This window comes from Bos indicus x Bos taurus, chromosome 5 (assembly GCF_003369695.1).
Source record: "Bos indicus x Bos taurus breed Angus x Brahman F1 hybrid chromosome 5, Bos_hybrid_MaternalHap_v2.0, whole genome shotgun sequence".
Classification (NCBI taxonomy): Eukaryota; Metazoa; Chordata; class Mammalia; order Artiodactyla; family Bovidae; genus Bos; species Bos indicus x Bos taurus.
The window spans coordinates 54270948-54293594 of record NC_040080.1 but is presented as its reverse complement, the minus strand read 5'-3'; the positions used below and the strand labels follow the sequence as shown (position 1 = coordinate 54293594).

Here is a 22647-nt window from a genome sequence, read left to right as displayed (position 1 = left end):
TGGCTCAAATTTCCAACATATTCAAAAGAATATCATGAAATTCTGAAAAATGCTTTGTTGAAATTCAAATTTACTATATCAGCAGTGTTTTCCTAATAGTCTTAGAGTGAGGATTGCCTTTCTGACAGCAATGTGAAATCTTTCAATTCAGTTTTTCCTAGTTTTTTTTTGAAGATAAGAACTGAGCGCTACAGAACTTGAAAGTTCTAACATGAGAGACTAGGAACAATGTTCAACAGTGCTTAATTACATAAAAAAATAATTTCAGAAGAAGCAATCTGAATCTCCCCTGGCAAAGTACTGGAACCATTTCTCTAGAACTGTTTGAACTATGGCTTCAACCTCTCTGAATAGCAGCACAGGAGGAAAAGAACAGTGGTTTAAAAATCTGGTATAGAGTTTGTTTTTTCAGTTATTAGTCAGATAAATCCTTGCATTCCTTTAAAGTAGAATGGAAACTCCATGAGGACAGAGACAGTTGTTTAACTGTATCCCCAATACCTGGCACAGAAGATAATTTGTGTTCACTGCTTGATAAGTTAATAAAAGTCTAATTCTTTCCTTAGGTTATTTGGGGTTAAGACCCACATTGCCAGCCTCACAGTCTAAGGGTCCACAGGGATAATGTCTATGACCACAGTTACAGAGCAATACAAATGTTTTGCTCTTTTTTTTCCCCTCATTTTGTCACTTTCCACCTTTTGCTCCCTTTTTCTCTCTGCTACCCATCACTTCTTTGCCTTCTTTTTCCTCTCTTCTTGACTTTCTCCCTCAGAATTTCTTAGGTGAACATAAAGCAAAGCATATTTTTTTTCAGTACTTTTGAATACAATTAGCTATTAATTTCTAAAGCACTGAAACAAAATTTAATTTCATTTGTAGGAGGCTGCTTTTTTCTTTTGTAGGTTAGTAGTGTGCATTAGAAAAATGGTTTCCCTTTGGTTTTTTTCAAGAGTGTGTTGTATTATTTCTCCTAACTATGTGACTTTTTATGATCCTAACCTGATGAGATCTTAACCTGGTCCAGCTGAGATCAGGCTGAAGGTCATATTCAGCCTAAAAGCTAGAAATTCCTACCCCAACTCTAAGAGGCAATGTGAGATAATGTAAGAACTCATGTGTTCTACTCAGACACCAACCAACGGAAGCTTTTAATTCATACTTTCTTTTTAGGATAAATATACATGCAGTCTAGTTGTGTATAACCTAATACATTTATGCCACTGTAAAATGTCAAACTGCATTTATGATGTTAAAATACTGTAAGATACTAAACTGCCTCCTCAGTAAAAGAGGAAATAATATTTACAATGTTTATAATATCACTTTGGTGATAAAGTTATTTAAAATCTTTGAAAATTGGTCATTGCCAAATTACCTCACTGATTAACCTTAATCTAGGAAACAGTGTTATATAGATAACACTCTGATAAACAAAGGATTAATCAGAGGTTCCTGAGGGTTGACCTCCCATTGTTCAAATTCTCTCTGACACGTAGAACTAGCTTTCCTGTGAGAAAATGTGATGTGTGCCACACCATTAAATATGGGGCTGTGCCTGAGCATGCCTGACCAAATCGATGACAGTCATATGTATTAAATGTGTCAGATACTACGTAGGAACTGTACATGCTAACTTATGACATTCATACAAAACCCTGTTAAGTACAGCTGACCCTTGAAAACCATGATTTTGAACTGTGTCCACTTATATACAGATATTTTTCAAAACATACCTACTAGAGGACTATATGATTTGCTGTTGATTGAATCCATGGATGAGAAATCAGGGAACTATAGTTACACCTGGATGTTGACTGCATCCATTGGCAGCCCTTACCTCCACAATGTTTAAGAGTCAAGTGTATAATTGTTCTCATTTTTATAGAAGAGACGTTAAGTACCTGCTCAAGGTCATCTAGCTATTAAGAGGTAGGCAGGCACAAAAACCCAGGCATTTTGGCTCCAGAGTTCATGGTCTTAATGACTATGCTGAATTGCCTGTTCAATTGTAGATCTCATACTCTGTATACTCTAGATATATAAAAAGCATGAGAGCAACTAGGAAAGCTGATATCATCACAGCTATAAAGTCTCCTGGAAGATCATTTTTAAGCTCTCAATACTACTAGCTTGTTTTTGTTTTTTTTTTCTATGTCAAAGTGGAATACAGAAAAGCTGGATTTAGTAATTAATCAGATCTCATTTAATTGGTATTTTCCCTGCACATAACAAGGTATAGTTAATTATAACCTTCAATTACTAGAATATTCCATTTCTAATCATGAAGCATAAGAGGAGCCTTATATATGTATATGGCCTTGCCCCTGAATAATGGGGGTTAGGGCAGTGACTCCACACAGTTGAAAATCCTGGTGTAACTTGCAGTAAGCCTCCCTGGTGGCTCAGATAGTAAAGAATCTGCCGACAATGCGAGAGATCCAGTTCGATCCTTGGGTCAGGAAGATCCTCTGGAGGAGGGAATGGCAACCTACTCCAGTATCCTTGCCTGGAGAATTCCATGGACAGAGGAAGAGCTTGGCAGGCTATAGTCCATGGTGTCGCAAAGAGTCTGACACCACTGAGAGACTAATACTTTCATTTTTCTCCCTGTGGGCAGTTCCTCGGCATCTGCAGATTCAACTAACTGCAGATTCTATAGTATCCTAGTATTTATTACTGAAAAAAAAAAAAAAAAATCCATGTATAAGTGAACTATGCAGTTCAAATCTGTGTTGTTTAAAGGTCAACTGTATTCTTCCTTTTCAATACTTATTCAGTGTTTGCACAAATATTAGGCATATATTACTAGGAATGTCTTTCTCAGTAGTTCTTCATCTCATTTTTTTTTACATTTAAGCTCAGCATGCTTTCAAAGTTTAGTGAAAATTACCAAAGTTTGTGTAAGTTTTCTTTTCAGTGTAACATCTTCACTGTCACTCAGTGCAGTTTTGTACACTAACCTGAAATGTACAGGTGCCAACGAACACAAAATTATTGCCACCATATGCAATTAGGTTTCCTGAATCCCCACTCTCAAAGGGATTGAATTCTACCACGTGCACATAATCTTCACAATCCACAGTGTAGGCAGCATTTCTTGTGGCATCTTGCTTCATCTTGTATGGCAAAACTTGTGCAGCTGCAAAAACGGCCTTCTATTGGACAAGGTCACAGAACTGTGGATTACAGCACAGAAACAGAAACCATCAAAGTGTTAGGATGTGATGACAGGCAGCTCAAAAAAAAAAATTATTCAACTACTTTGTGAATGGTACTTGCAGAGAAAGTCACTACAAAATTCTGTTTAGATTATTTAAAGGACAGGGAGTACTTAAAGATGGAATTACATTACTAGAAAATATACTCATAAAAAATTAATGATCATTAACATTATGGAGCTCTACCTGCAAGCGCCACCATTAAGTATTTTACTAACATTACCATGCCTAATACTTGCACAAACCTAAGAAGGAGGTACTATGATCCCCTTTTTACAGATGAAGAAATCGAGACTTCACATGGTTAACTCGCTTGCCAATCTCATAAGAGGAGCCAGAATGTGAGACTTTCTAAGTGCTGGGCACCAGTACAATAAAGAGAAACACAAAAGCCTGTTTTGAAAGAGCTCACAATCCAGGGTTATTTATGATTTAGTGTGAACAGTACTATAACATAAGCAGATACAAAATATACAATCTGGAGAAAGGAATGCCAAAATGGGACACAAAATAGTATTCATAAAACCAGGCACAAAACTTCAGCTAATGTTTCATGGCCTGGTGTGCATTCTGAAAGTAGCATTCCCAGATGAGACTTATAGATTCTGAAGAGGTCACTTTTTTGGTTTGTTTTTTTTTTTTAATGGGACGGTAGTTGTCCTGAAAACAGCTGGGCTTGATAGCAAACACGTCAAGTATCTGATGAGTATCTACTAAGAAATCATATGAGTTCCACCTCGGGAAGTCTATAACCTAGTAACCTTAAGAGTGGGCATCTGGGACTAAACAGTTGTAAAAAGTGACCAACAGGTAAGGCAGCAGGGTGGGAAGTGCAAAAGATTCCAGAATAGGAAACTCGGTTTCTAACTGTTCATTAAAGCAGTGACCAGTCTAATTACAGTCTCAGGGTCTCACTGTACAAAGCGGGCTGGACTCGCCCCTCTAAAATTGCGAAAACAGGGGAGGGAGGGAACAAGAGAAGTCCCCGCATAGCCCTGACATCTCTTTCAGAGCCACGCAAATACCGCGAGACCCCGCCACTACCTCCCGGAGCCCGAGATCGAAAGGAACAGGGGTAGGGAACGGCCCGAGGAGAGGAGGAACTCCCAGGGATAGATTGGAGGCGCGTGGCGACCGGCAGCCGAGCAGGGATGCCCCTTGGGCTCACGCACGATACGCACCGGAGGGCACCTGGAAGCGGCTAAAGCCGAGCTGCTGTTCACCTTGGGCTGCTGCGGCGCGCGCCGGCTCTGCTTCCGGGTCAGAGGGCGGGAGCTGCGATTGGCTGTCGGGCCCTCCCGCGAGATTTAAAATGTAAACCCGCGATCTCTGGAACAGTCGCCCTTGTGCAGCCAGCTGGAGCGTTCTTCAGGGGAGTCTGCACCTACTTGGGTTCTCCCCGAGCCAGGTGAGTGTCACCTTTTTCTCGTCCGTCTGCAGGCTTTAAGCTGCGACTTGTGAGGGTTTTTCGGTAACAGCAGAGCGCCCTGTGGTTGCCTAGAGTAATATTTGTGGAGTGTTTTTGCTCCGGGGTCTGGTTTTGGTCTGGGGGTATTGAACAGAGTTCTTATGTTCCATTGATGGAGCTGGAAGGTGCTGAGGGATCATCTGCTGACTGGAAGAATAAGGTCTACAGAGCCCTACTTAGATTACTTAGTTAGGCAGGAAACCAGGCTTAGGTAGACTCCACTTTCTCCCTCTCCCTTTTACTTCCGCCCAAAGAACTGTTAGGACCTGCATACCATGAGCAGCAACGATGCCCTTTTTTTACTGAGCACCTCCTAAGTGTCCAGCACTAGGTCGATTATTTACTGTCTCACTAACGTGTCCTAATTTTATGAACTAGGAGATAATCATTTCCGTTTTACAGATGAAGAAATTTATGCTCATCAGAGGTTTTAAATACTGAAGGACATACAGCCAGTAAATGGGGACCTTGGTATATCTCTTTTATCCATCTCACACTGGCTCCCAAGTGACATTTTCCTGCCTTACAATTTTTGCTGCAGTCCAGCTTGGAATCCAAATGCTAAAAACAAGTGTTTATTATTGCTGCTATCTTCTACTACTCTTTGTATGTTGCAGCCTGACACTCAGAGCACTTGCATAATCATTGTCTCCTTGATTTCTGGAAGTATTCTACATCTTCCTAGGCAGTCAGGGCTTATTGCTTAGACTCACACAGCCAGCTAGCTACTGAAAGAGTCAAGGCTAGAGGCTTGGCTAACTGGTGGTACTGCCTGTTTTTGTGCAGCCAGTTCGTGAGCTAATTTTACGTGTTTGGTTGGTTGGGAAAAAAAAAAAAAGTCCAGCAGAATAATATTTTATAATATGTGAAAATTTTATGATCTTTAAATTTCTGTAAAATTTTGCTAAAGCCGAGCTGTACTCATTTGTTTATGTATTGTCTGTGGCTAGTTTCACCCTGCAAGGTGAAGTTTGAATAGTTGTAAGAGACCTTATGTCCTGCACACCTCACTGTTTACTGTTGGAACCTTTCCAAAAGTGTTCTAACTCCTGAATAAGATGGACTTTTATATGTGCGAGGCGTTGTTCTAAAATCTTACCTTGTACTTATGTCATTTACTTTTCACAAAACCCTCTGAGATAGTACTATTATTATTTTTGTTTTCAGTTGGAAAACAAAAGGAAGGAAGGTTTCACAAGGAAGCTTCACAAGGAAGCTGAGGCAGAGAGAGGGGACATAACTTGGAGTTCTAACAGCTTGTAAGTGGTGGAGCTAGAATTCAAAACAGTCTAATTCCAGATTAGTTTTCATTCTTAGCAATCCGAACTCATAGTATGTTTAAATAATACCAGTAAATAATTTACTACTAAATATTGATTCTAGGCAAACTGATCATGTTACTGAAACTTTATTTCTTCACTTTATATTTTTTTCTTATAAGAGATGAAGGTGATATTTTGAAGACAATTTTATTGTTTACTTGGATTTGTATTTTTGTAGATACTTTATAGTCTTCTACCTGTATCTTTAAATTGCATCCCTGATTATGTCTGCAAATTATTGTTTTGTAAATGGCACATACCCATTTATTTTTTTTAATCATGCAAACCCAAGATACCTAGTAAACATCCTGGATTCTGTTTATGTCATATAAAAAAAGGAAGAAAAAGATAATGGAGTAAATTGATTGAATGTGAATAGTAAAATACCCAAAATAAGATAATGGCATGTGACTATGTTGGAGACTAGGGTACTTAAAATAAAGTGGGGAAAAAAAGTCGTAGTGATATAAAAGCGCACCACTTTTGGAGTTAGGCGTCTTGAATTTAGGTTTGTTTGGCCATTTGCTAGCTCAGCAGCATAGGGTGTCAGTTTCTTCAGGTGTAAAATGAGGATAACAGACCTTCCTCAGGACTCTTGTGAAGATTAAATAAGGTAATAAATATTAAGCTTTTGAAAAGTACCTGGCTCCAAGAAACCTTCTAAGTATTAGCTATTATTGTTTTGGTTGTCTATTGCCGTGTAACAAACCACTCTGAAGTTTAAGTGGTGTTAAACAACAGCCATTTTAAATGTTATGATTCTGAGGATCAACGATTTGGGCTGTACTCAGCTACATGGTTCTGCTGGTCTTGCCTAGGGTCACTTAGGGTGCTGTATGTCATCTGACAGGTTGATTGGGTCTAGATAATCTGTGATAGCCTCACTCACATGTCTGTTCATGGTGTTGGTTATCAGCTGGAGTGCCTATCAGCTTGGAGAAGGAAATGGCAACCCACTCCAATATTCTTGCCTGGAGAATCCCAGGGACGGAGGAACCTGGTGGGCTGCCATCTGTGGGGTTGCACAGAGTCGGACACGACTGAAGCGATGCAGCAGCAGCAGCAGCCTATCAGCTGATTCTCCTCCACACAGCCTTTCCAGCAGGCTCATTTGCAGTTCTTCATATGGCATTCTGAGAATAATGAGAGAGTAAGAGCTAAAACTGTAGGCTTGTGTCAGGAGGCCCCCAAGATTACCCCAGGTTGGATAATTTGCTAAGAGGACTCAAAGGACTCAGCATGTAGTTGTACTCATGCTATAATATATTACAGCAAAAAGATGCCAAGCAAAATCAGCAAAGGGAGAAGGTACATGGGGGTGAACTCCAGGAGAAATCACGCACAAACTTCCAAAAGTCTTCTCTTTGGGGAGTCACATAGGATATAGTTAAGTCTCCCAGCAACAAGTTATGACAGCACATGAAATGTTGTCTGTCAGGGTAGCTCTTTAGAGATTCAGTGCCCAGGCTTTTTATTGGGGTTTGAACATGTATATATCTTCTATGTTCTGAAATTCTAGACTAAAAAGAAAAGCCTATCAGCATAAGCTATATTGTTTGTACAAATAGTTTAAGTGCAATGAACCATTCTTACTGAAAATCTTCCTGAAATCTTAAGTTTCCAGATGCCAACCAAGGGCCAACCCTGTAAACATGCTTTTTAAAAGATAATAGTCGGGTCTGCCATATTAACTCTTTCTGCATGGGCCTTTGGGAACTAGATCTAGGCTTGGAATTCCTGTGATGTCATTCTTGTCACGTTCTATTGATCAAATCAAGTTACAAGGCTAACCCAGATTCAAAGAGGTGGAAAATAGACCACCCCTTTTGGGATAACACAGGGATGAGAGGAAATTGACTTTCTTTGTTTTGTCTTCTGCCGTAGATATCACCATCTATTTCAAAATAAATATTTAAAAAATACAGCTTGCTATGTTTGTGTCTATAATCATGTTTGCAGAATTTGCCTTTATCTGTTTTGTATTCTCAGATCTATGGTTGGATTTCATTGTTTTACAAAATTTGGTTTAAGAAAACTAAAGGAGAGGAAAGTATGATTGGGTGGAAATTGTATCACTCTGTTTTTCTAAATTTAATTAAAAGCAGTCGTAGTAAATATGAAATGACCTCTTGTTCACTATTTTTCTCTTACTCTGCTTCCTTACACATGTTAAATGTTAATTTCCAATTAAAATATGGCTTTTTAACATTGCATTCTGTCCTACATTAAGAGCATGGCTGGGCTTAATCAGAAGTCTATCTTGGATATGATTAAAGAGTTCAGAAGGAACTGGCACACTCTTTGTAACTCTGAGAGAACTACTGTGTGTGGTGCAGACTCCATGCTCTTGGCATTGCAGCTTTCCATGGCAGAGAACAACAAACAGGTTAGTAGACTGTATTTAGGTTAACTTTTTTTTAAAAGTGAATTTTGGTTGCTGCCCATTTGAATAAGCTTACTTGCATTAATTTCTGAGCAATATGTGCCCTTCTATGATAATGTCATTATGCTATATTCACAAATGCCTCTGTGTGTCTGTGTCAAATATTGCCATTGGATTTGAAATGATTTGTTAATTTGTCAAAAGTGAAGCTTTTATATGTATAATTTAATGTGTGACGTGCACATTTGATGTTTAATTTATAATTTTAAGGTAGTTCAGTTCAGTTTAGTCGCTGAGTCGTGTCCGACTCTTTGTGACCCCATGATTCGCAGCATGCCAGGCCTCCCTGTCTATCACCAACTCCCTGAGTTCACTCAAACTCACGTCCATCGAGTCGGTGATGCCAATTTTAAGGTAAACATACAACTATTATGATTATTATGGTTAAAAATTATTTTTATAAGACTTCTGCAAAAAGTTCTAGAAGACACACATAAATAATGTTTATTTAAATGTAATCAAGTATTTTATGACTAATTTCAGACTCTGTGGTATAGATTAATTATTCCTAAGCCAGGCTGTGAAGCAGAATCACTTGGGAGGGCTTTTAAAAAGTACTGGCTCCTGTGCCCTAATCTTGGACACTGATTTTCCTGATCTTGACTGAGACCCTGGAAATTGTCTTATTTTTTAAGCAAATTTTTAATCTTTATAACCGGAAGTGATTTTTGCACAGTTGGCTTGGGTAAGAGTGTTTGGAATAAGTTCTACCTAAGGGTTGAGAGATGTTCAGATGAAAGAAGGATGAATCTAGGTTGGAGTGGTAAGGAAAGTCTTCTTGGACTTTATATAATATACTTAAAAGAGGGAAGTCTTCAGATGGGAAGAATTTGAAGAAGTGGTGAAGGAAGAAGATTATCAGTTCAGAGTAAGCATCCAGGGGATTTAAAATAATGATGGTTTGAAAATGGTCAGGAGACTTAGCATTATCTTGACTAGAGAAGAAAACTTTTGAAGGGTAAAATGTTTTCAATGGGTCTATTGGGCTAGATAGTGAAATGACATTCTGATGAATTATTTTAATTCTGTATGTCAGTAGTTCCCAGACTTTTAAATTTCATATGCTGCTACTGCTAAGTCACTACAGTCGTGTCGGACTCTGTGCGACCCCATAGACGGAAGCCCACCAGGATCCCCCATCCCTGGGATTCTCCAGGCAAGAACACTGGAGTGGGTTGCCATTTCCTTCTCCAATGCGTGAAAGTGAAAAGTGAAAGTGAAGTCGCTCAGTCATGTCTGACTCTTAGCGACCCCATGGACTGCAGCCTACCAGGCTCCTCCGTCCACAGGATTTTCCAGGCAAGAGTAATGGAGTGGGGTGCCATACTAGTAAAATTTCCCTCTCAAATTAGACATTGACATATTTGAACATTTCTCATGTTAGCACATAAAGCCATTGAGAAAAAATACTGACTAGAACCATCATTTTGAAAAAGAAAGAATAATACCTAAAAATTAGGAATTTTAAACGGTGCTTAAGTACACCTTTAAAAGGATACCTTTTGAGGTATCTTTTTCTTAAACTGTCTATTCATATCCTATGCTTATTTTGTTGTTCAGTCACTAAGTCATATCCATCTCTTTGGGACCCCATGCCAGGCTGCTTTGCTTACTTTACTGTTGACTTATTTTTGCCTCTTTCTTACTGTCTGAAAGAGTACATGTATTTTAGGTGCTCTCTTGTACACTTTGTCAATATCTTTCAGTATGCTCCATTTACCCATGTTCACTGGATATACTTCCTTTATGTTCAGTTCGGTTACTCAGTCGTATCTGACTCTTTGGGACCCCATGGACTGCAGCACGCCAGGCCTCCCTGTCCATCACCAAATCCTGGAGTTTACTCAGACCCATGTCCATTGAGTCGGTGATGCCATCTCATCCTCTGTCGTGCTCTTTTCCTCCTGCCTTCAATCTTTCCCAGCATCAGGGTCTTTTCAAATGAGTCAGTTCTTTGCATCAGGTGGCCAAACTACTGGAGTTTCAGCTTCAACATCAGTCCATCCAATGAATATTCAGGACTGATTTCCTTTAGGATAGACTGGTTGGATCTCCTTGCAGTCCAAGGGACTCTCAAGAGTCTTCTCCAAAACCACAGTTCAAAAGCATCAATTCTTCGGTGCTCAGCTTTCTTTACAGTCCAACTCTCAACTCTGTACACGACTACTGGAAAAACCATAGCCTTGACTAGGTGGACCTTTGTTGGCAAAGTAATGTCTCTGCTTTTTAATATGACATCTAGGTTGGTCATAACTTTTCTAACAAGGAGAAAGTGTCTTTTTATTTCATGGATGCAGTCACCATCTGCAATGATTTTGTAGTCCAAAAATATAAAGTCTGTCACTGTTTCCAATGTTTCCCCTTCTATTTGCCATGAAGTGATGGAACCAGATGCCATGATCTTTGTTTTCTGAATGTTGAGCTTTAAGCCAACTTTTTCACTCCCCTTTTTCACTTTCATCAAGAGGCTTTTTAGTTCCTCTTCACTTTCTGCCATAAGGGTGGTGTCATCTGCATATCTGAGGTTATTGATGTTTCTCCCGGCAATCTTGATTCCAGCTTGTGCTTCTTCCAGCCCAGCTTTTCTCATGATGTACTCTGCATGTAAGTTAAATAAGCAGGTTGACAATATACAGCCTTGACATACTCCTTTTCCGATTTGGAACCAGTCTGTTGTTCCATGTCCAGATCTAACTGTTGCTTCCTGACCTGCATATAGGTTTCTCAAGAGGCAGGTCAGGTAGTCTGGTATTCCCATCTCTTTCAGAATTTTCCACAGTTTATTGAGATCCACACAGTCAAAGGCTTTGGCATAGTCAATAAAGCAGAAATAGATGTTTTTCTGGAATTCTCTTGCTTTTTCCATGATCCAGCAGATGTTGGCAATTTGATCTCTGCTTCCTCTACCTTTTCTAAAACCGGCTTGAACATCTGGAAGTTCATGGTTCACATATTGCTGAAGCCTGGCTTGGAGAATTTTAAGCATTACTTTACTAGCGTGTGCTGCTACTGCTACTGCTGCTAAGTCGCTTCAGTCGTGTCCGACTCTGTGCGACCCCATAGACGGAAGCCCACCAGGATCCCCCATCCCTGGGATTCTCCAGGCAAGAACACTGGAGTGGGTTGCCATTTCCTTCTCCAATGCATGAAAGTGAAAAGTGAAAGTGAAGTCGCTCAGTCATGTCCGACTCTTAGCGACCCCATGGACTGCAGCCTACCAGGCTCCTCCGTCCACAGGATTTTCCAGGCAAGAGATCTGGAGTGGGGTGCCATTGCCTTCTCCAACTAACGTATGAGATGAGTGCAATTGTGCGGTAGTTTGAGCATTCTTTGGCATTGCCTTTCTTTGGGATTGGAATGAAAACTGACCTTTTCCAGTCCTGTGGCCACTGCTGAGTTTTCCAAATTTGCTGGCATATTGAGTGCAGCACTTTCACAGCAGCATCTTTCAGGATTTGAAACAGCTCAACTGGAATTCCATCACTTCCACTAGCTTTGTTCGTAGTGATGCTTTCTAAGGCCCACTTGACTTCACCTTCCAGGATGTCTGGCTCTAGGTGAGTGATCACACCATTGTGATTATCTTGGTCGTGAAGATCTTTTTTGTACAGCTATTCTGTGTATTCTTGCCACCTCTTCTTATTATCTTCTTCTTCTGTTAGTTCCATACCATTCCTGTCCTTTATCGAGCCCATCTTTGCATGAAATGTTCCCTTGGTATTTCTAATTTTCTTGAAGAGATTTCTAGTCTTTCCCATTCTATTGTTTTCCTCTGTTTCTTTGCATTGATCGCTGAGGAAGGCTTTCTCATCTCTCCTTACTATTCTCTGAAACTCTGTATTCAGATGCTTATATCTTTCCTTTTCTCCTTTGCTTTTCGCTTTTCTTCTTTTCACTGCTATTTGTAAGGCCTCCTCAGACAGCTATTTTGCTTTTTCCCATGGGGATGGTCTTGATCCCTGTCTCCTATACAATGTCACAAACCTCTGTCCATAGTTCATCAGGCACTCTATCTATCAGATCTTCATTACTACATTGCAAATAAAATTTTAGCCTTTCCTTTCTTTGGAATTGGTTCTATAGATTTAATTTGTCTGGCCGTTGCCCTATTAGGGCTGTTTTTCAACTTAACTAGCCTTAAGAACCCTATGAATATTCCTTTGAATAAAACAAAGATATTAATTTTATAACTTTGTGGAAAGCTGTCGCAGCACCTGCCGTTGACTGTCAGATTTGAAAATGATCCAATAGTGATATAACAAATAGGAAGAAAGAGTTTTAAAAATTACATTCTATTTATCTACCACACTTCCCACAACAAACTGTTATTTTACATTGAATAATAAAAGAGAAAGGAAACTGACAGTTTTGATTGCTTACAGTTTATCATGTGTTATTTAATATGTACAATCTTACTTTATAACCGAGGAAGCTGACTCAGGGATTTCAATATCTCATTCAAGGTCATACATCCAATTAATGCTCTTAAGTAAACTTGCTATCTATTCTCTTTCAATAACAAGAATTCCAGTTAGTTAAAAAATAAAGTTTATTTAAAATTTTGAATAATTATATAAGTACAATAATTATACAAGTATATATTCGGGAAAATGTAAAAAGTACAAGTACTCTGATAAGTGTAACTCGCTTTTTCTCATTTTATTCTTGTGAAATACAATCCTTCTTATGTCCATCAGAGAACTAAAGGATTGAACGTTTTGAACTTCCTTCAAATATTCGCCAGCTGGCATGTTTTCTTAGCAAAACATTTTCTGATTTGACCGCAAACTCTCAATCAGTTGTTACTGGTTTGAATAATAGAATATGCTGTCATGATGGGCACCTGATCGTGAAAACTGATATTTGGAGTGCATTTTTATTTGGATTTAAAATGTTTTTACAATCCCAGTATAAACACTGTTAACGTAGTCAAAACCTTTTCTCACAAGATTAAGAACTTGTATGGTTTCCTTTCGTTATAGTCATTAGGATAGGACTTCCCAGGTGGTGCAGTGGTAAAGACTCCACCTGCCAGTGCAGGAGACACACGAGACTTGGGTTCAGTCCCTGGGTTGTGAAGATCCCCTGGAGTTGGAAATGGCAACCTTCTCCAGCATTCTTGCCTGGAGAATTCCATGGACAGAGGAGCCTGGCAGGCTTCAGTCCATGGGGTTGCAAAGAGTCAGACATGACTGAGGACAGCACAGAGTCATTAGGATGAAATCTGTACATTTATATTAGGCAAAATCTTAATTTATTTTTAATATGAAGGTTGTTATTCCAAAATAGTTGTTAGGAATTTTTGAGATATAACAGTTTAGTTTTGAAACTCTAAATAATTGAATTAATTTAACTAATTTAATTAAATTGGTTAGTTTAACTTAAATACCATTTGGAAATTCTTTGGTGTGTAAGTAACCTTTGTGGGATTGGGAAGTAAAGTATACAATTTTGATGCAATGCTGAGAAATTACAAATCTGTCTTACATCTGGGTTATGGTTCCAGTGTTTGAGAGTTAATGATTTTTTTTTTGATTGTACATTGAACTAATTTCATGAAATATAATTAATTTTAATAATTTTTATATAATGGATCCTTACTTTAAAGACAATAAAGATAATTTTCTTAGTTGCTACCATATGGATAAATAAAAAGTTACTTATTTTAAGGCAGTTTGGTCACCTTGTCTTAAATTTGGATATTAATTAGAAAATATGGCTACTTTTTATAAAAGATACAGAGATTTGAAAGAATCAGATATGTAGAAAATAACATATTATTTGGCTTCCTTTTATTTCTTTCTATTTATCTTCATTGGCTAAAGATGATGTTACAATTTAGTTCCAATGAATGGTATTTAATGTTCCAGTGAATGTTCCAATGAATGGTATTAGTTCCAATGAATGGTATTTAAATACCCAGCCATTTTTAAATGCTTTATTAATGGAAAGATATTGGTGTTAGCAAAAAATGCTAACATGTTAAACTTAGCTGGGGAAGAGGGCAGCAAAATATATTTCTCAAAACCACATACAGATACTTAAAAATATTTGTTACTCATACTGCATTGGAAAACAGTAGTTAGATTTTTTTTTTTTTTTTTTAAACTAAATTAGGTCTAGCATGTTTTGGAGGGCATCATTGTTAATATCTGGGATACTTAAGTGGAACAGAATACAGTCAATTAAAATCTTCAACATGTCCACTGAGATAATTTATCATGAAGATATTGAAGAAGAGGAAAAAAAGAACAATTTTGCCTAAATAGTAACATCTGACAACTTATAGAAAGAAACCTGACCTGTTGCTTTTTAGCATTTATTTGTGATAGTTATGTGTGATGATAAGCAGGGAAGGTTCAAAATTCTTCACTGACCCTAAATTTTAGCAGATATTTTAGCTTCCTTGGAAATAGTAATAAAACATAATTTTTAAAAATTTAAGTTTTATGATCATGCTTTAAGACTAACATTTGGGATAATGTGGTATGTAGGAATCCAGTGTGGCATTGAAGTTTTAAATAAGAGACTAAAAATACCTTAGCAAAAAGAACTAAAAGGAATTAATGTTTCCTTAATCAATAGCACTTAAGTACAGCTCAGTACTCACCCATCCTCCCCCACTTTTGGTAGAGAAATTTAGTAAAGTTAAGGAAATAAGATGACTATATTTGTTAAGGCTTTCCTTTGTGGCTTTGATGTGAAACAGTCTGCCTGCAATGCAGGAGACCTGGGTTTGATCCCTGGGTGGGGAAGATCCCCTGGAGAAGGGAATGGCAACCCACTCCAGTATTCCTGGCTGGGAAATTCCATGAACAGAGGAACCTAACGAGCTACAGACCATGGAGTTTCAAAGGACTGAACACGATTAAGCGACTAACGCTTTCACTTTCTTTCATATTTGTTAACTTTATCAAGTGCAAACTTTTTATAGTTGATAGTATTTATTTTATTATTATTATTTTTTACTTTACATCATCAAAATCTTTTTCTTTTATATCAGGTATTAATATTATTCTTTAGTTCAGTTTGGATATTCTTTTAGAATCCGGTGGAATTCAATGTAGAGTTTTTTATGACAAAATTCAATTTGTAACATTCAGAAAACAAAGATCATGGCATCTGGTCCCATCACTTCATGGCAAATAGATGGAGAAACAGTGGGAATGGTGGCAGACTTTATTTTTGGGCTCCAAAATCACTGCAGATGGTGACTGCAGCCATGAAATAAAAAGATGCTACTCCTTGGAAGAAAAGTTATGACCAACATAGACAGCATATTAAAAAGCAGAGACATTACTTTGCCAACAAAGGTCCATCTAGTCAAGGCTTTGGTTTTTCCAGTAGTCATGTATGGATGTGAGAGTTGGACTGTGAAGAAAGCTGAGTGCCAAAGAATTGATGCTTTTGAACTGTGGTGTTGGAGAAGACTCTTGAGAGTCCCTTGGACTGTAAGGAGATCCAACCAGTCCATCCTAAAGGAGATCAGTCCTAGGTGTTCATTGGAAGGACTGATGTTGAGGCTGAAACTCCAGTAGCTTGGCCTCCTGATTCGAGGAACTGATTCATTTGAAAAGACCCTGATGCTGGGAATGATTGAAGGCAGGAGGAAAAGGGGACGACGGAGGATGAGATGGTTGGATGGCATCACCGACTCAATGGACATGAGTTTGAGTAAACTCAGGGAGTTGGTGATGGACAGGGAGGCCTGGCATGCTGCAGTCCTTGGGGTTGCAGAGTCAGATATGACTTTGCAACTGAATTGAACTGATCTTAGTTGTAAGTTAATGAGTAACTAGCATCCAACTTAATCATTTTATTTTTGGTAATTTTTAATTTTTATTCTCTTTCAGCATAGTGGAGAGTTTACAGTCTCTCTCAGTGATATCATATTGACCTGGAAATACTTTCTACATGAGAAATTAAACTTACCAGTTGAAAATATAAAAGTGATTGACCATTATGAGGACATCAGGAAGATTTATGATGATTTCTTAAAGAATAGTAACATGTTAGATCTGATTGATGTTTATAAAAAATGTAGTGATTTGACTTCGAATTGTGAAAATTATGCGAACATATCTCCTGTAAGTATTTTTTAAATAATTCTGTCTTAGTTGAATTAAAATTTGGCTAGATTTATTTTTATTTTAAGTGATGGTATTAGCATTTATAGTAACTTGATAATGCTTTTGCTTTTTGGATCATGTTAAGAATGGAAAATTTAGCTACCTGAAAGTTAGTCATTACTTGAGGGGAATATTTTGGTGGTAAATTTTGTTGAACTTGTGTTATTAATATTTTGTTAAATTATAAGAACAGCTACTTATTAGATTAAAACATTGTTAGTAAATCGATACCAAATGTGTGATTTCTTTTTGAATAATGTCAAGGATTGCTTTTGTATTTTACTTTCTTGGTTTAGGGTGCATCTGTTCATTTGGCATATATAGTATAAATAATTGCTATGACTGTGGACTAATAGTTTTTTACTAGGGTGGAGTATGATTTAATGAGAATGTTCAGTATGATACTCTCTGCATGAGGTAATATTCTATTCATTTTTTGCAGACATATTCATTGCCTTATTTTTTTATAGAGTATAAATTTTAAAGTTAATGTAGTATCATCCTTCATAGCTTGGTGATATACTATTCTAGAATATATTTGAATATATCTAGTATGTTTTAACATATTGAAAAGATATTTATCTTAATATTTACCAAGTGCCACTAAAGTAGTAATTAAACAGTGGTAATAAAAAAAAAAATTGTAGCCATAATTAGAAGAAAATGTTTACTGGAATTTCTAGCATATAAAATATTTTAGAAATATTTCTTTTCAATAACTTGGCAGTAATGTTTGGCTTCTTAGAATAGAAACCTCCATAATAACAGTTGTTTAAGATAATGGAAGTTTGTTTCATTCTTTTGTAAAAGATGTCTAAAGGTAAGTAAGCATCTAGGATGTGTATGATTGGTTCATGGTTATCAGATACCTAGGAGTTTTCTGTCATTCTGCCCTCTCTCCCATCTTAGTTCTTCACTTCTACTCTCAAGATCACTTGTGGTTCAAGGTAAGTGTTGGACCTCCAGATGTTGTATCAGCATTTCTTGCAGCAGGAAGTGGTAAGGGAGGACAGTCTCTTTTCCTTTTAAGTGGTGTACCTCTTTGGCTTGCATCTCACTAGCCAAAGCTTAGTCACATGGCCACACCAAGATGCTAGCCAGGATGGAGAATATAGTTTTTATTCTGTGTAGTAACATGCCAGAAATGAAAAGAAAGCTCAGATACTAAGGAAGAAGGGGAGAATGGATACTGGCATATGGTTTGTTGTCCTTGCCTCATGGGGCCATCATGAGAATCCTTGCCCATTTTTAACCTTCTCAAAATACATTTACGTACATGCATACCTTGGCATACACACCCCCACCATACTAAGGATACTTGTGAATGAAGACAGTTTTTTTTATAATTCCCCTCTAGTTATATTTTATTTGCTTACTTTTAGAGGTGATTTTTAACTATTTTTCACAAAGTTAATTTAGAGAGACTAATGAAACACAAGTTTTAGATTGTAGGAATAACAAACAAGAATTTCTGAAAAGCCAGTGAGAGTATTATCTGTCTGAGGTCTTTGTTTTCATTTTATCCTTTGCCTCTAAGTTCTCTAACAAGTTTCTTCATTTAAGTGAATTAACTAATAGTGTGAGATATATAAGGTTCTGCATTTGAAGATGTTCTGCCTCCAAATATCAGTATGTCTCCTCTGTAGAACATCAGGAAAGAAGTGGCAACTGCTGAGATAGTAATATGTGAAGTAGAACATTTTCTGCATTTAAATCTTAGAAGACTAACAACTTGGTTGATACTTACATTACGCAAAGGAAACTTTCAGTGAGGAAAAAATGAGCAGGAAAATATTCTTAGATTGATTTTTTAAAAAAATAATGCTAAATATCTTAATTTAAAGTATCTTTAAAGATACATATCATAAAGTTCTAAATATTTCTGAAAGATCCTGAAATTTCATGATCCTGAAAGGCGTTCTTTGTTTTTGATTTATTGTAGCCTAAATAAGGTAAGAATTATAAGGAGTTAAGATAAAGATAATGCAGGGAAGTTCTGGGAACATAATTTGAATGATGCCCCTCTCCCTTTTATTTCCTACTTTTATAATTCCTCTCCTGAGGGATATGGGTGCAGGGCCCCATGGGCATATAGGAGCATAAAGTGAAGTTGCTGAGTTGTGTCCGACTCTTTACAGCCCCATGGACTGTAGCCTACCAGGCTTCTCTGACCATGGGATTTTCCAGATAAGAGTACCGGAGTGAGTTGCCATTTCCTTCTCCAGGGGGATCTTTCTGACCCAGGGGTTGATCCCAGGTCTTCCGCACTGCAGGCAGACGCTTTACCCTCTGAGCTAGTAAGGAAGCCCCGTCTAGGAGCATAGAAGTCTTTATTCTAACTGAACTCTAGGGAGAACTGGAACAGCGATTGCTTTCATAAGCTGAGCAATTATCTGGAGGACGAAATCAGAGACCTAGGCTGAGGAGCAAATATGGTGAATCTTGAGAAGAGCTTGTTGGTAGTGGTGGTGGTGGTGGTGGTGGTTTAGGCACTAAGTCATGTCCGACTCTTACGATGCCATGGACTGTAGCCCTCCAGGCTCCTCTGTCCATGGGATTTCCCAGGTAAGAATGCTGGAGTGGGTTGCCATTTCCTTCTCCAGGGGATCTTCCCAACCCAGGAATTGAACCCCAGTCTCTTGCATTGCAGGCACACTTCTTCACTGCAGGCAGACTCCTGCACTATAGGCGGATTCTTTGCCAACTGAGCTATGAGAAAAGTCCTGAGAAGAGCTTAGCAGTCCTTAGAGATCTCAGGAAGATCAATACATGCCTTCTATGAGTGTGCCAGGGTTCCCAGACTCTCAGGAAGCCATTAAGTAGCCCAACAGATGGTTTTACTGTTGGTGAGGCTTGAGAGACCACAAGAAGACTTTCTCAGCTTAAGCAGGTGACTGGCAGCCTGTTTATTTCTCTACAGTCAGCTGAGCCTCAAAGAACTAGTGAAAAAAAGCTCTTTGGGATTCAGTTGACTGTTTAGGTATATTAAATGATGACAGTTCTATGAATAATGGAAGTTGAAATGATCTCTACTCCTTATGGGGGCTTCCCAGGTGATGCTGGTGATAAAGAACCTGCCTGCCAATGCAGGAGATGCACATTCGATCCCTGGGTCAGGAAGATCCCTGGAGGAGGGCATGGTAACCCACTCCAGTATTCTTGCCAGGAGAATCCCATGGACAGAGGAGCCTGGCAGGCTACAGTCTATGGGGTTGCACAGAGTCAGACACAACTGAAGTGACTTAGCACACATGTACTACTCCTTATGGAGCAGCAGTGGAATTCTCAGCTGATTGTAGTAATATTGTGTAATTCTTACAGAGTCGCCTATTGGATTTTCTGTCTGGCAGAGAATACGCAGTAGATGATGAGACTGATTTTTCTGAACCAGTATCACCAATGAGTAAACACAACCAGGAAAATGAAAAGGTGAGTAAATGAAAGCTGGATATGATCCTCTTCAAATCACTATGAATTTGATTGTGTATTACAGTTATTTTTTTTACTTTTTACAAGTTTTTAATTTGTTGAGTAAAAATATTTGCAAAGAATAGTACATTAGAGACTGGCAAGAGCATGATATCAATAATAATCAGTTTATTGTTTTGTACCATGGTAACAGGCACTGTGCAAAATAGGTATCTCTCTAAGTATCAGAAAAGTAGTTAAAGATACAGGTTGCCAGAGTTCTTTGAATTTTTGTATTTGGTATACTTCCCAGTTAGCATTTTAAATGGTTGATTCTTAGGAGGATATGTACAATTGAAAAATCTGTTCTCTACTCTTTGCAGCAGAACAACTGATGTATCATGAGTTCTGATAACAGGATTTGTTGTGCAAACAAACCATAGAAAAGTAATACAGGCTTGGTCTAATGTAATTTGCCTTCAGTTGAACAGTATACTAGATTCCTAATTACAGTAGTAATCTCCGGCTCCCCCCCTCTCCCCCCCGCTTTTTTTTCTTTAAACTGCTCCTTGAAGCTTTTGAAATCTTAGTTCTCAGACCAGGGATTGAACCCTGGCCCTCAGCAGTGAAAGTACGGAGTCTTAACCACTGGACTACCAGGATATTTTCCAGATTGCAGTTTCAAAAATATATTTTATCACTGTGGGATTCCCTGGTAGCTCAGATAGTAAAAAATTTTGGTAATGTGGGAGACCTGGGTTCGATCCCTGGTTTGGGAAGTTACTCTGAAGAAGGGAATGGCAACCCACTCCAGTATTCTTGCCTGGAGAATCCTATGGACAGAGGAGCCTGGTGGGCTACAGTCCATGTGGTCTCTAAGAGTCAGACATGACTGAGTGACTAACCCTCAGGTAAATACCTGTATGCTTACTTTTTAAACTGAATAATGTACTTTGTGTTCTTCCCAGGTGGCTCAGTGGTAACGAATCCACCTGCCAAGCAGGAGATGTGAGTTTGATCCCTGGATGGGGAGTATCCTCTGGAGGAGGAAATGGCAACCCACTCCAGTATTCTTGCCTGGAGAATTCCATGGACAGAGGAGCCTGGTGGATTCCAGTCCATGGGGTCTCAAAGAGTCTGACACAACTAAGCTACCAATAAGCCTGGTGGGCTACAGTCCACGGGGTGGCAAAGAGTCGGACACGACTGAGCGACTTCACTTCACTTTAGGTACATCCTTCGCAGTCCAGTGGTTAGATTTCTGCTTCCACTGCAGGGGGCGTGAGAGTCAATCCCTGGTCTCACAGGTGAGCTAGGATCTCACATGCCAAGTGGCAAAGCATTGTTCCCTCCCCACCCCCACCCCCCAAAAAAGAAAAGATTTAAATGTCACTTCAAGATGACAGTTGAAGAGAGTCAAAGGCTGTGTATCACTAACATACTTGCTTTATTTTTTATTCTCTTTTTAAATTGAAAATGTGGTATGTTAAAATGATTTTTTAAAAGATGAACACTGAAAACTTGATCTCCTTCCCACCCTAGGTGTCCAGTCACCTTCCACAAAGACGGTCCCTTAATAGTATTTTATGGATCTTTCCAGAAATGCCATTTACTCTTTTAAGAAAAAATTTAAAAATGAGGGCATAACAAACTCAAGTTGTCCTGAATTTGTGAGGTCTTTCCAATATAAAGATGTAGTTTTTCTTTTGCTGTCAAAAAAGATCTAGTGATAGTCTGACACTGTAAATGTCCCGTTTCCCAATTACGTTTCACCACATGGTTTTGAGCGTGCATTGATAATCCTGGTATGAATCAGTTATTATTTTAGAATTTGCAGAATGGTTAGTTTCCAAGTCTGTCATGTCTTTGCACTAATTTGCTGTCATTTCTCAGTGAAGAAGAGCTTTATCTCATTAACTGGGATGAAGTGCAGTTCCCTAAAAATGGCATGATCACTATTTAATTCTTTCCCTTTAATTACCAGTTTAGGAGTTAGTGTAATAGTTACTTATAGGAAGCAAATAGATTTTTTAAATATTTTCTTTCTCTTTTTATGTGTGTTTATATTACTATGTACTTAGAAATTTTTATTTATTCAGAATTTTAAAATCAATTAGTCATTAATCTTTGGTGCTAAAATGTAGAGGTCCACTTCAATTTGGGCCCTCATAGACTTTTGAGCACTTCCTTCTTTTCTGGTACAAGAAAATATCCAAGCCCACCTTTGATTGTTTCCTGCTTAGGCATAGTTTCTTTTAGTGATTGTAACTGTTTTCTCTTGCTTGCTTGTTTTTTCCTCCTACCTTGACAAGATGCTTACCAAATTGCCTCATCTTTTCTTGTGATACTTAAGGAGTACTTTCCCCCTCAAGATGGTAGATCACTTATAGATCTTTTTGATCTATCTTAAAGACTATAGGGAGGAAGCAATAATTGTTATTGTGCCTTTTACTTAAGAGGATTATACATGTAAAATGACCTAAATGACCAGCAGTGAGGTCCTGCCTGTTCCAATGGAAAATCCTATTAAGGAGCCTCTTAAAAAATTGTATCTTATGTGGAAAATGGGTAGATTATAAGAATGTACAGCTTTATCCCAGTTTATTTCTCTGTTTACTAGATGAATTTATGGAAGGGATATAATAGGTCTTTGTTA

At 38.2% G+C, this 22647-nt stretch overlaps 2 protein-coding genes across 3 annotated transcripts in view; one reads left to right on the top strand and one right to left on the bottom strand.

Moving 5' to 3' along the window:
- The window catches only part of NUP37 (nucleoporin 37), a 52065-nt gene extending 47572 nt beyond the window's left edge, over positions 1 to 4493 (bottom strand). The window contains exons 1-2 of the mRNA XM_027541971.1: positions 4403 to 4493; positions 2964 to 3179 (exon numbers count right to left, since the gene is read on the bottom strand). Coding sequence (XP_027397772.1) covers positions 2964 to 3119 — 156 coding nt within the window. The 5' untranslated portion in view covers positions 3120 to 3179; positions 4403 to 4493. The remainder of the gene's footprint in view (positions 1 to 2963; positions 3180 to 4402) is intronic.
- Positions 4494 to 4538: 45 nt separating this feature from the next.
- The window catches only part of PARPBP (PARP1 binding protein), a 68317-nt gene continuing 50208 nt past the window's right edge, over positions 4539 to 22647 (top strand). The window contains exons 1-5 of one of the 2 annotated variants that reach the window (XM_027541970.1): positions 4559 to 4629; positions 5857 to 5948; positions 8242 to 8397; positions 16308 to 16541; positions 19905 to 20012. In XM_027541970.1, the coding sequence (XP_027397771.1) occupies positions 8245 to 8397; positions 16308 to 16541; positions 19905 to 20012 (495 nt within the window). In that variant the 5' untranslated portion in view covers positions 4559 to 4629; positions 5857 to 5948; positions 8242 to 8244. Of the gene's footprint in view, positions 4630 to 5856; positions 5949 to 8241; positions 8398 to 16307; positions 16542 to 19904; positions 20013 to 22647 lie in introns of both variants that reach the window. The other variant, XM_027541969.1, reaches the window with a different exon arrangement.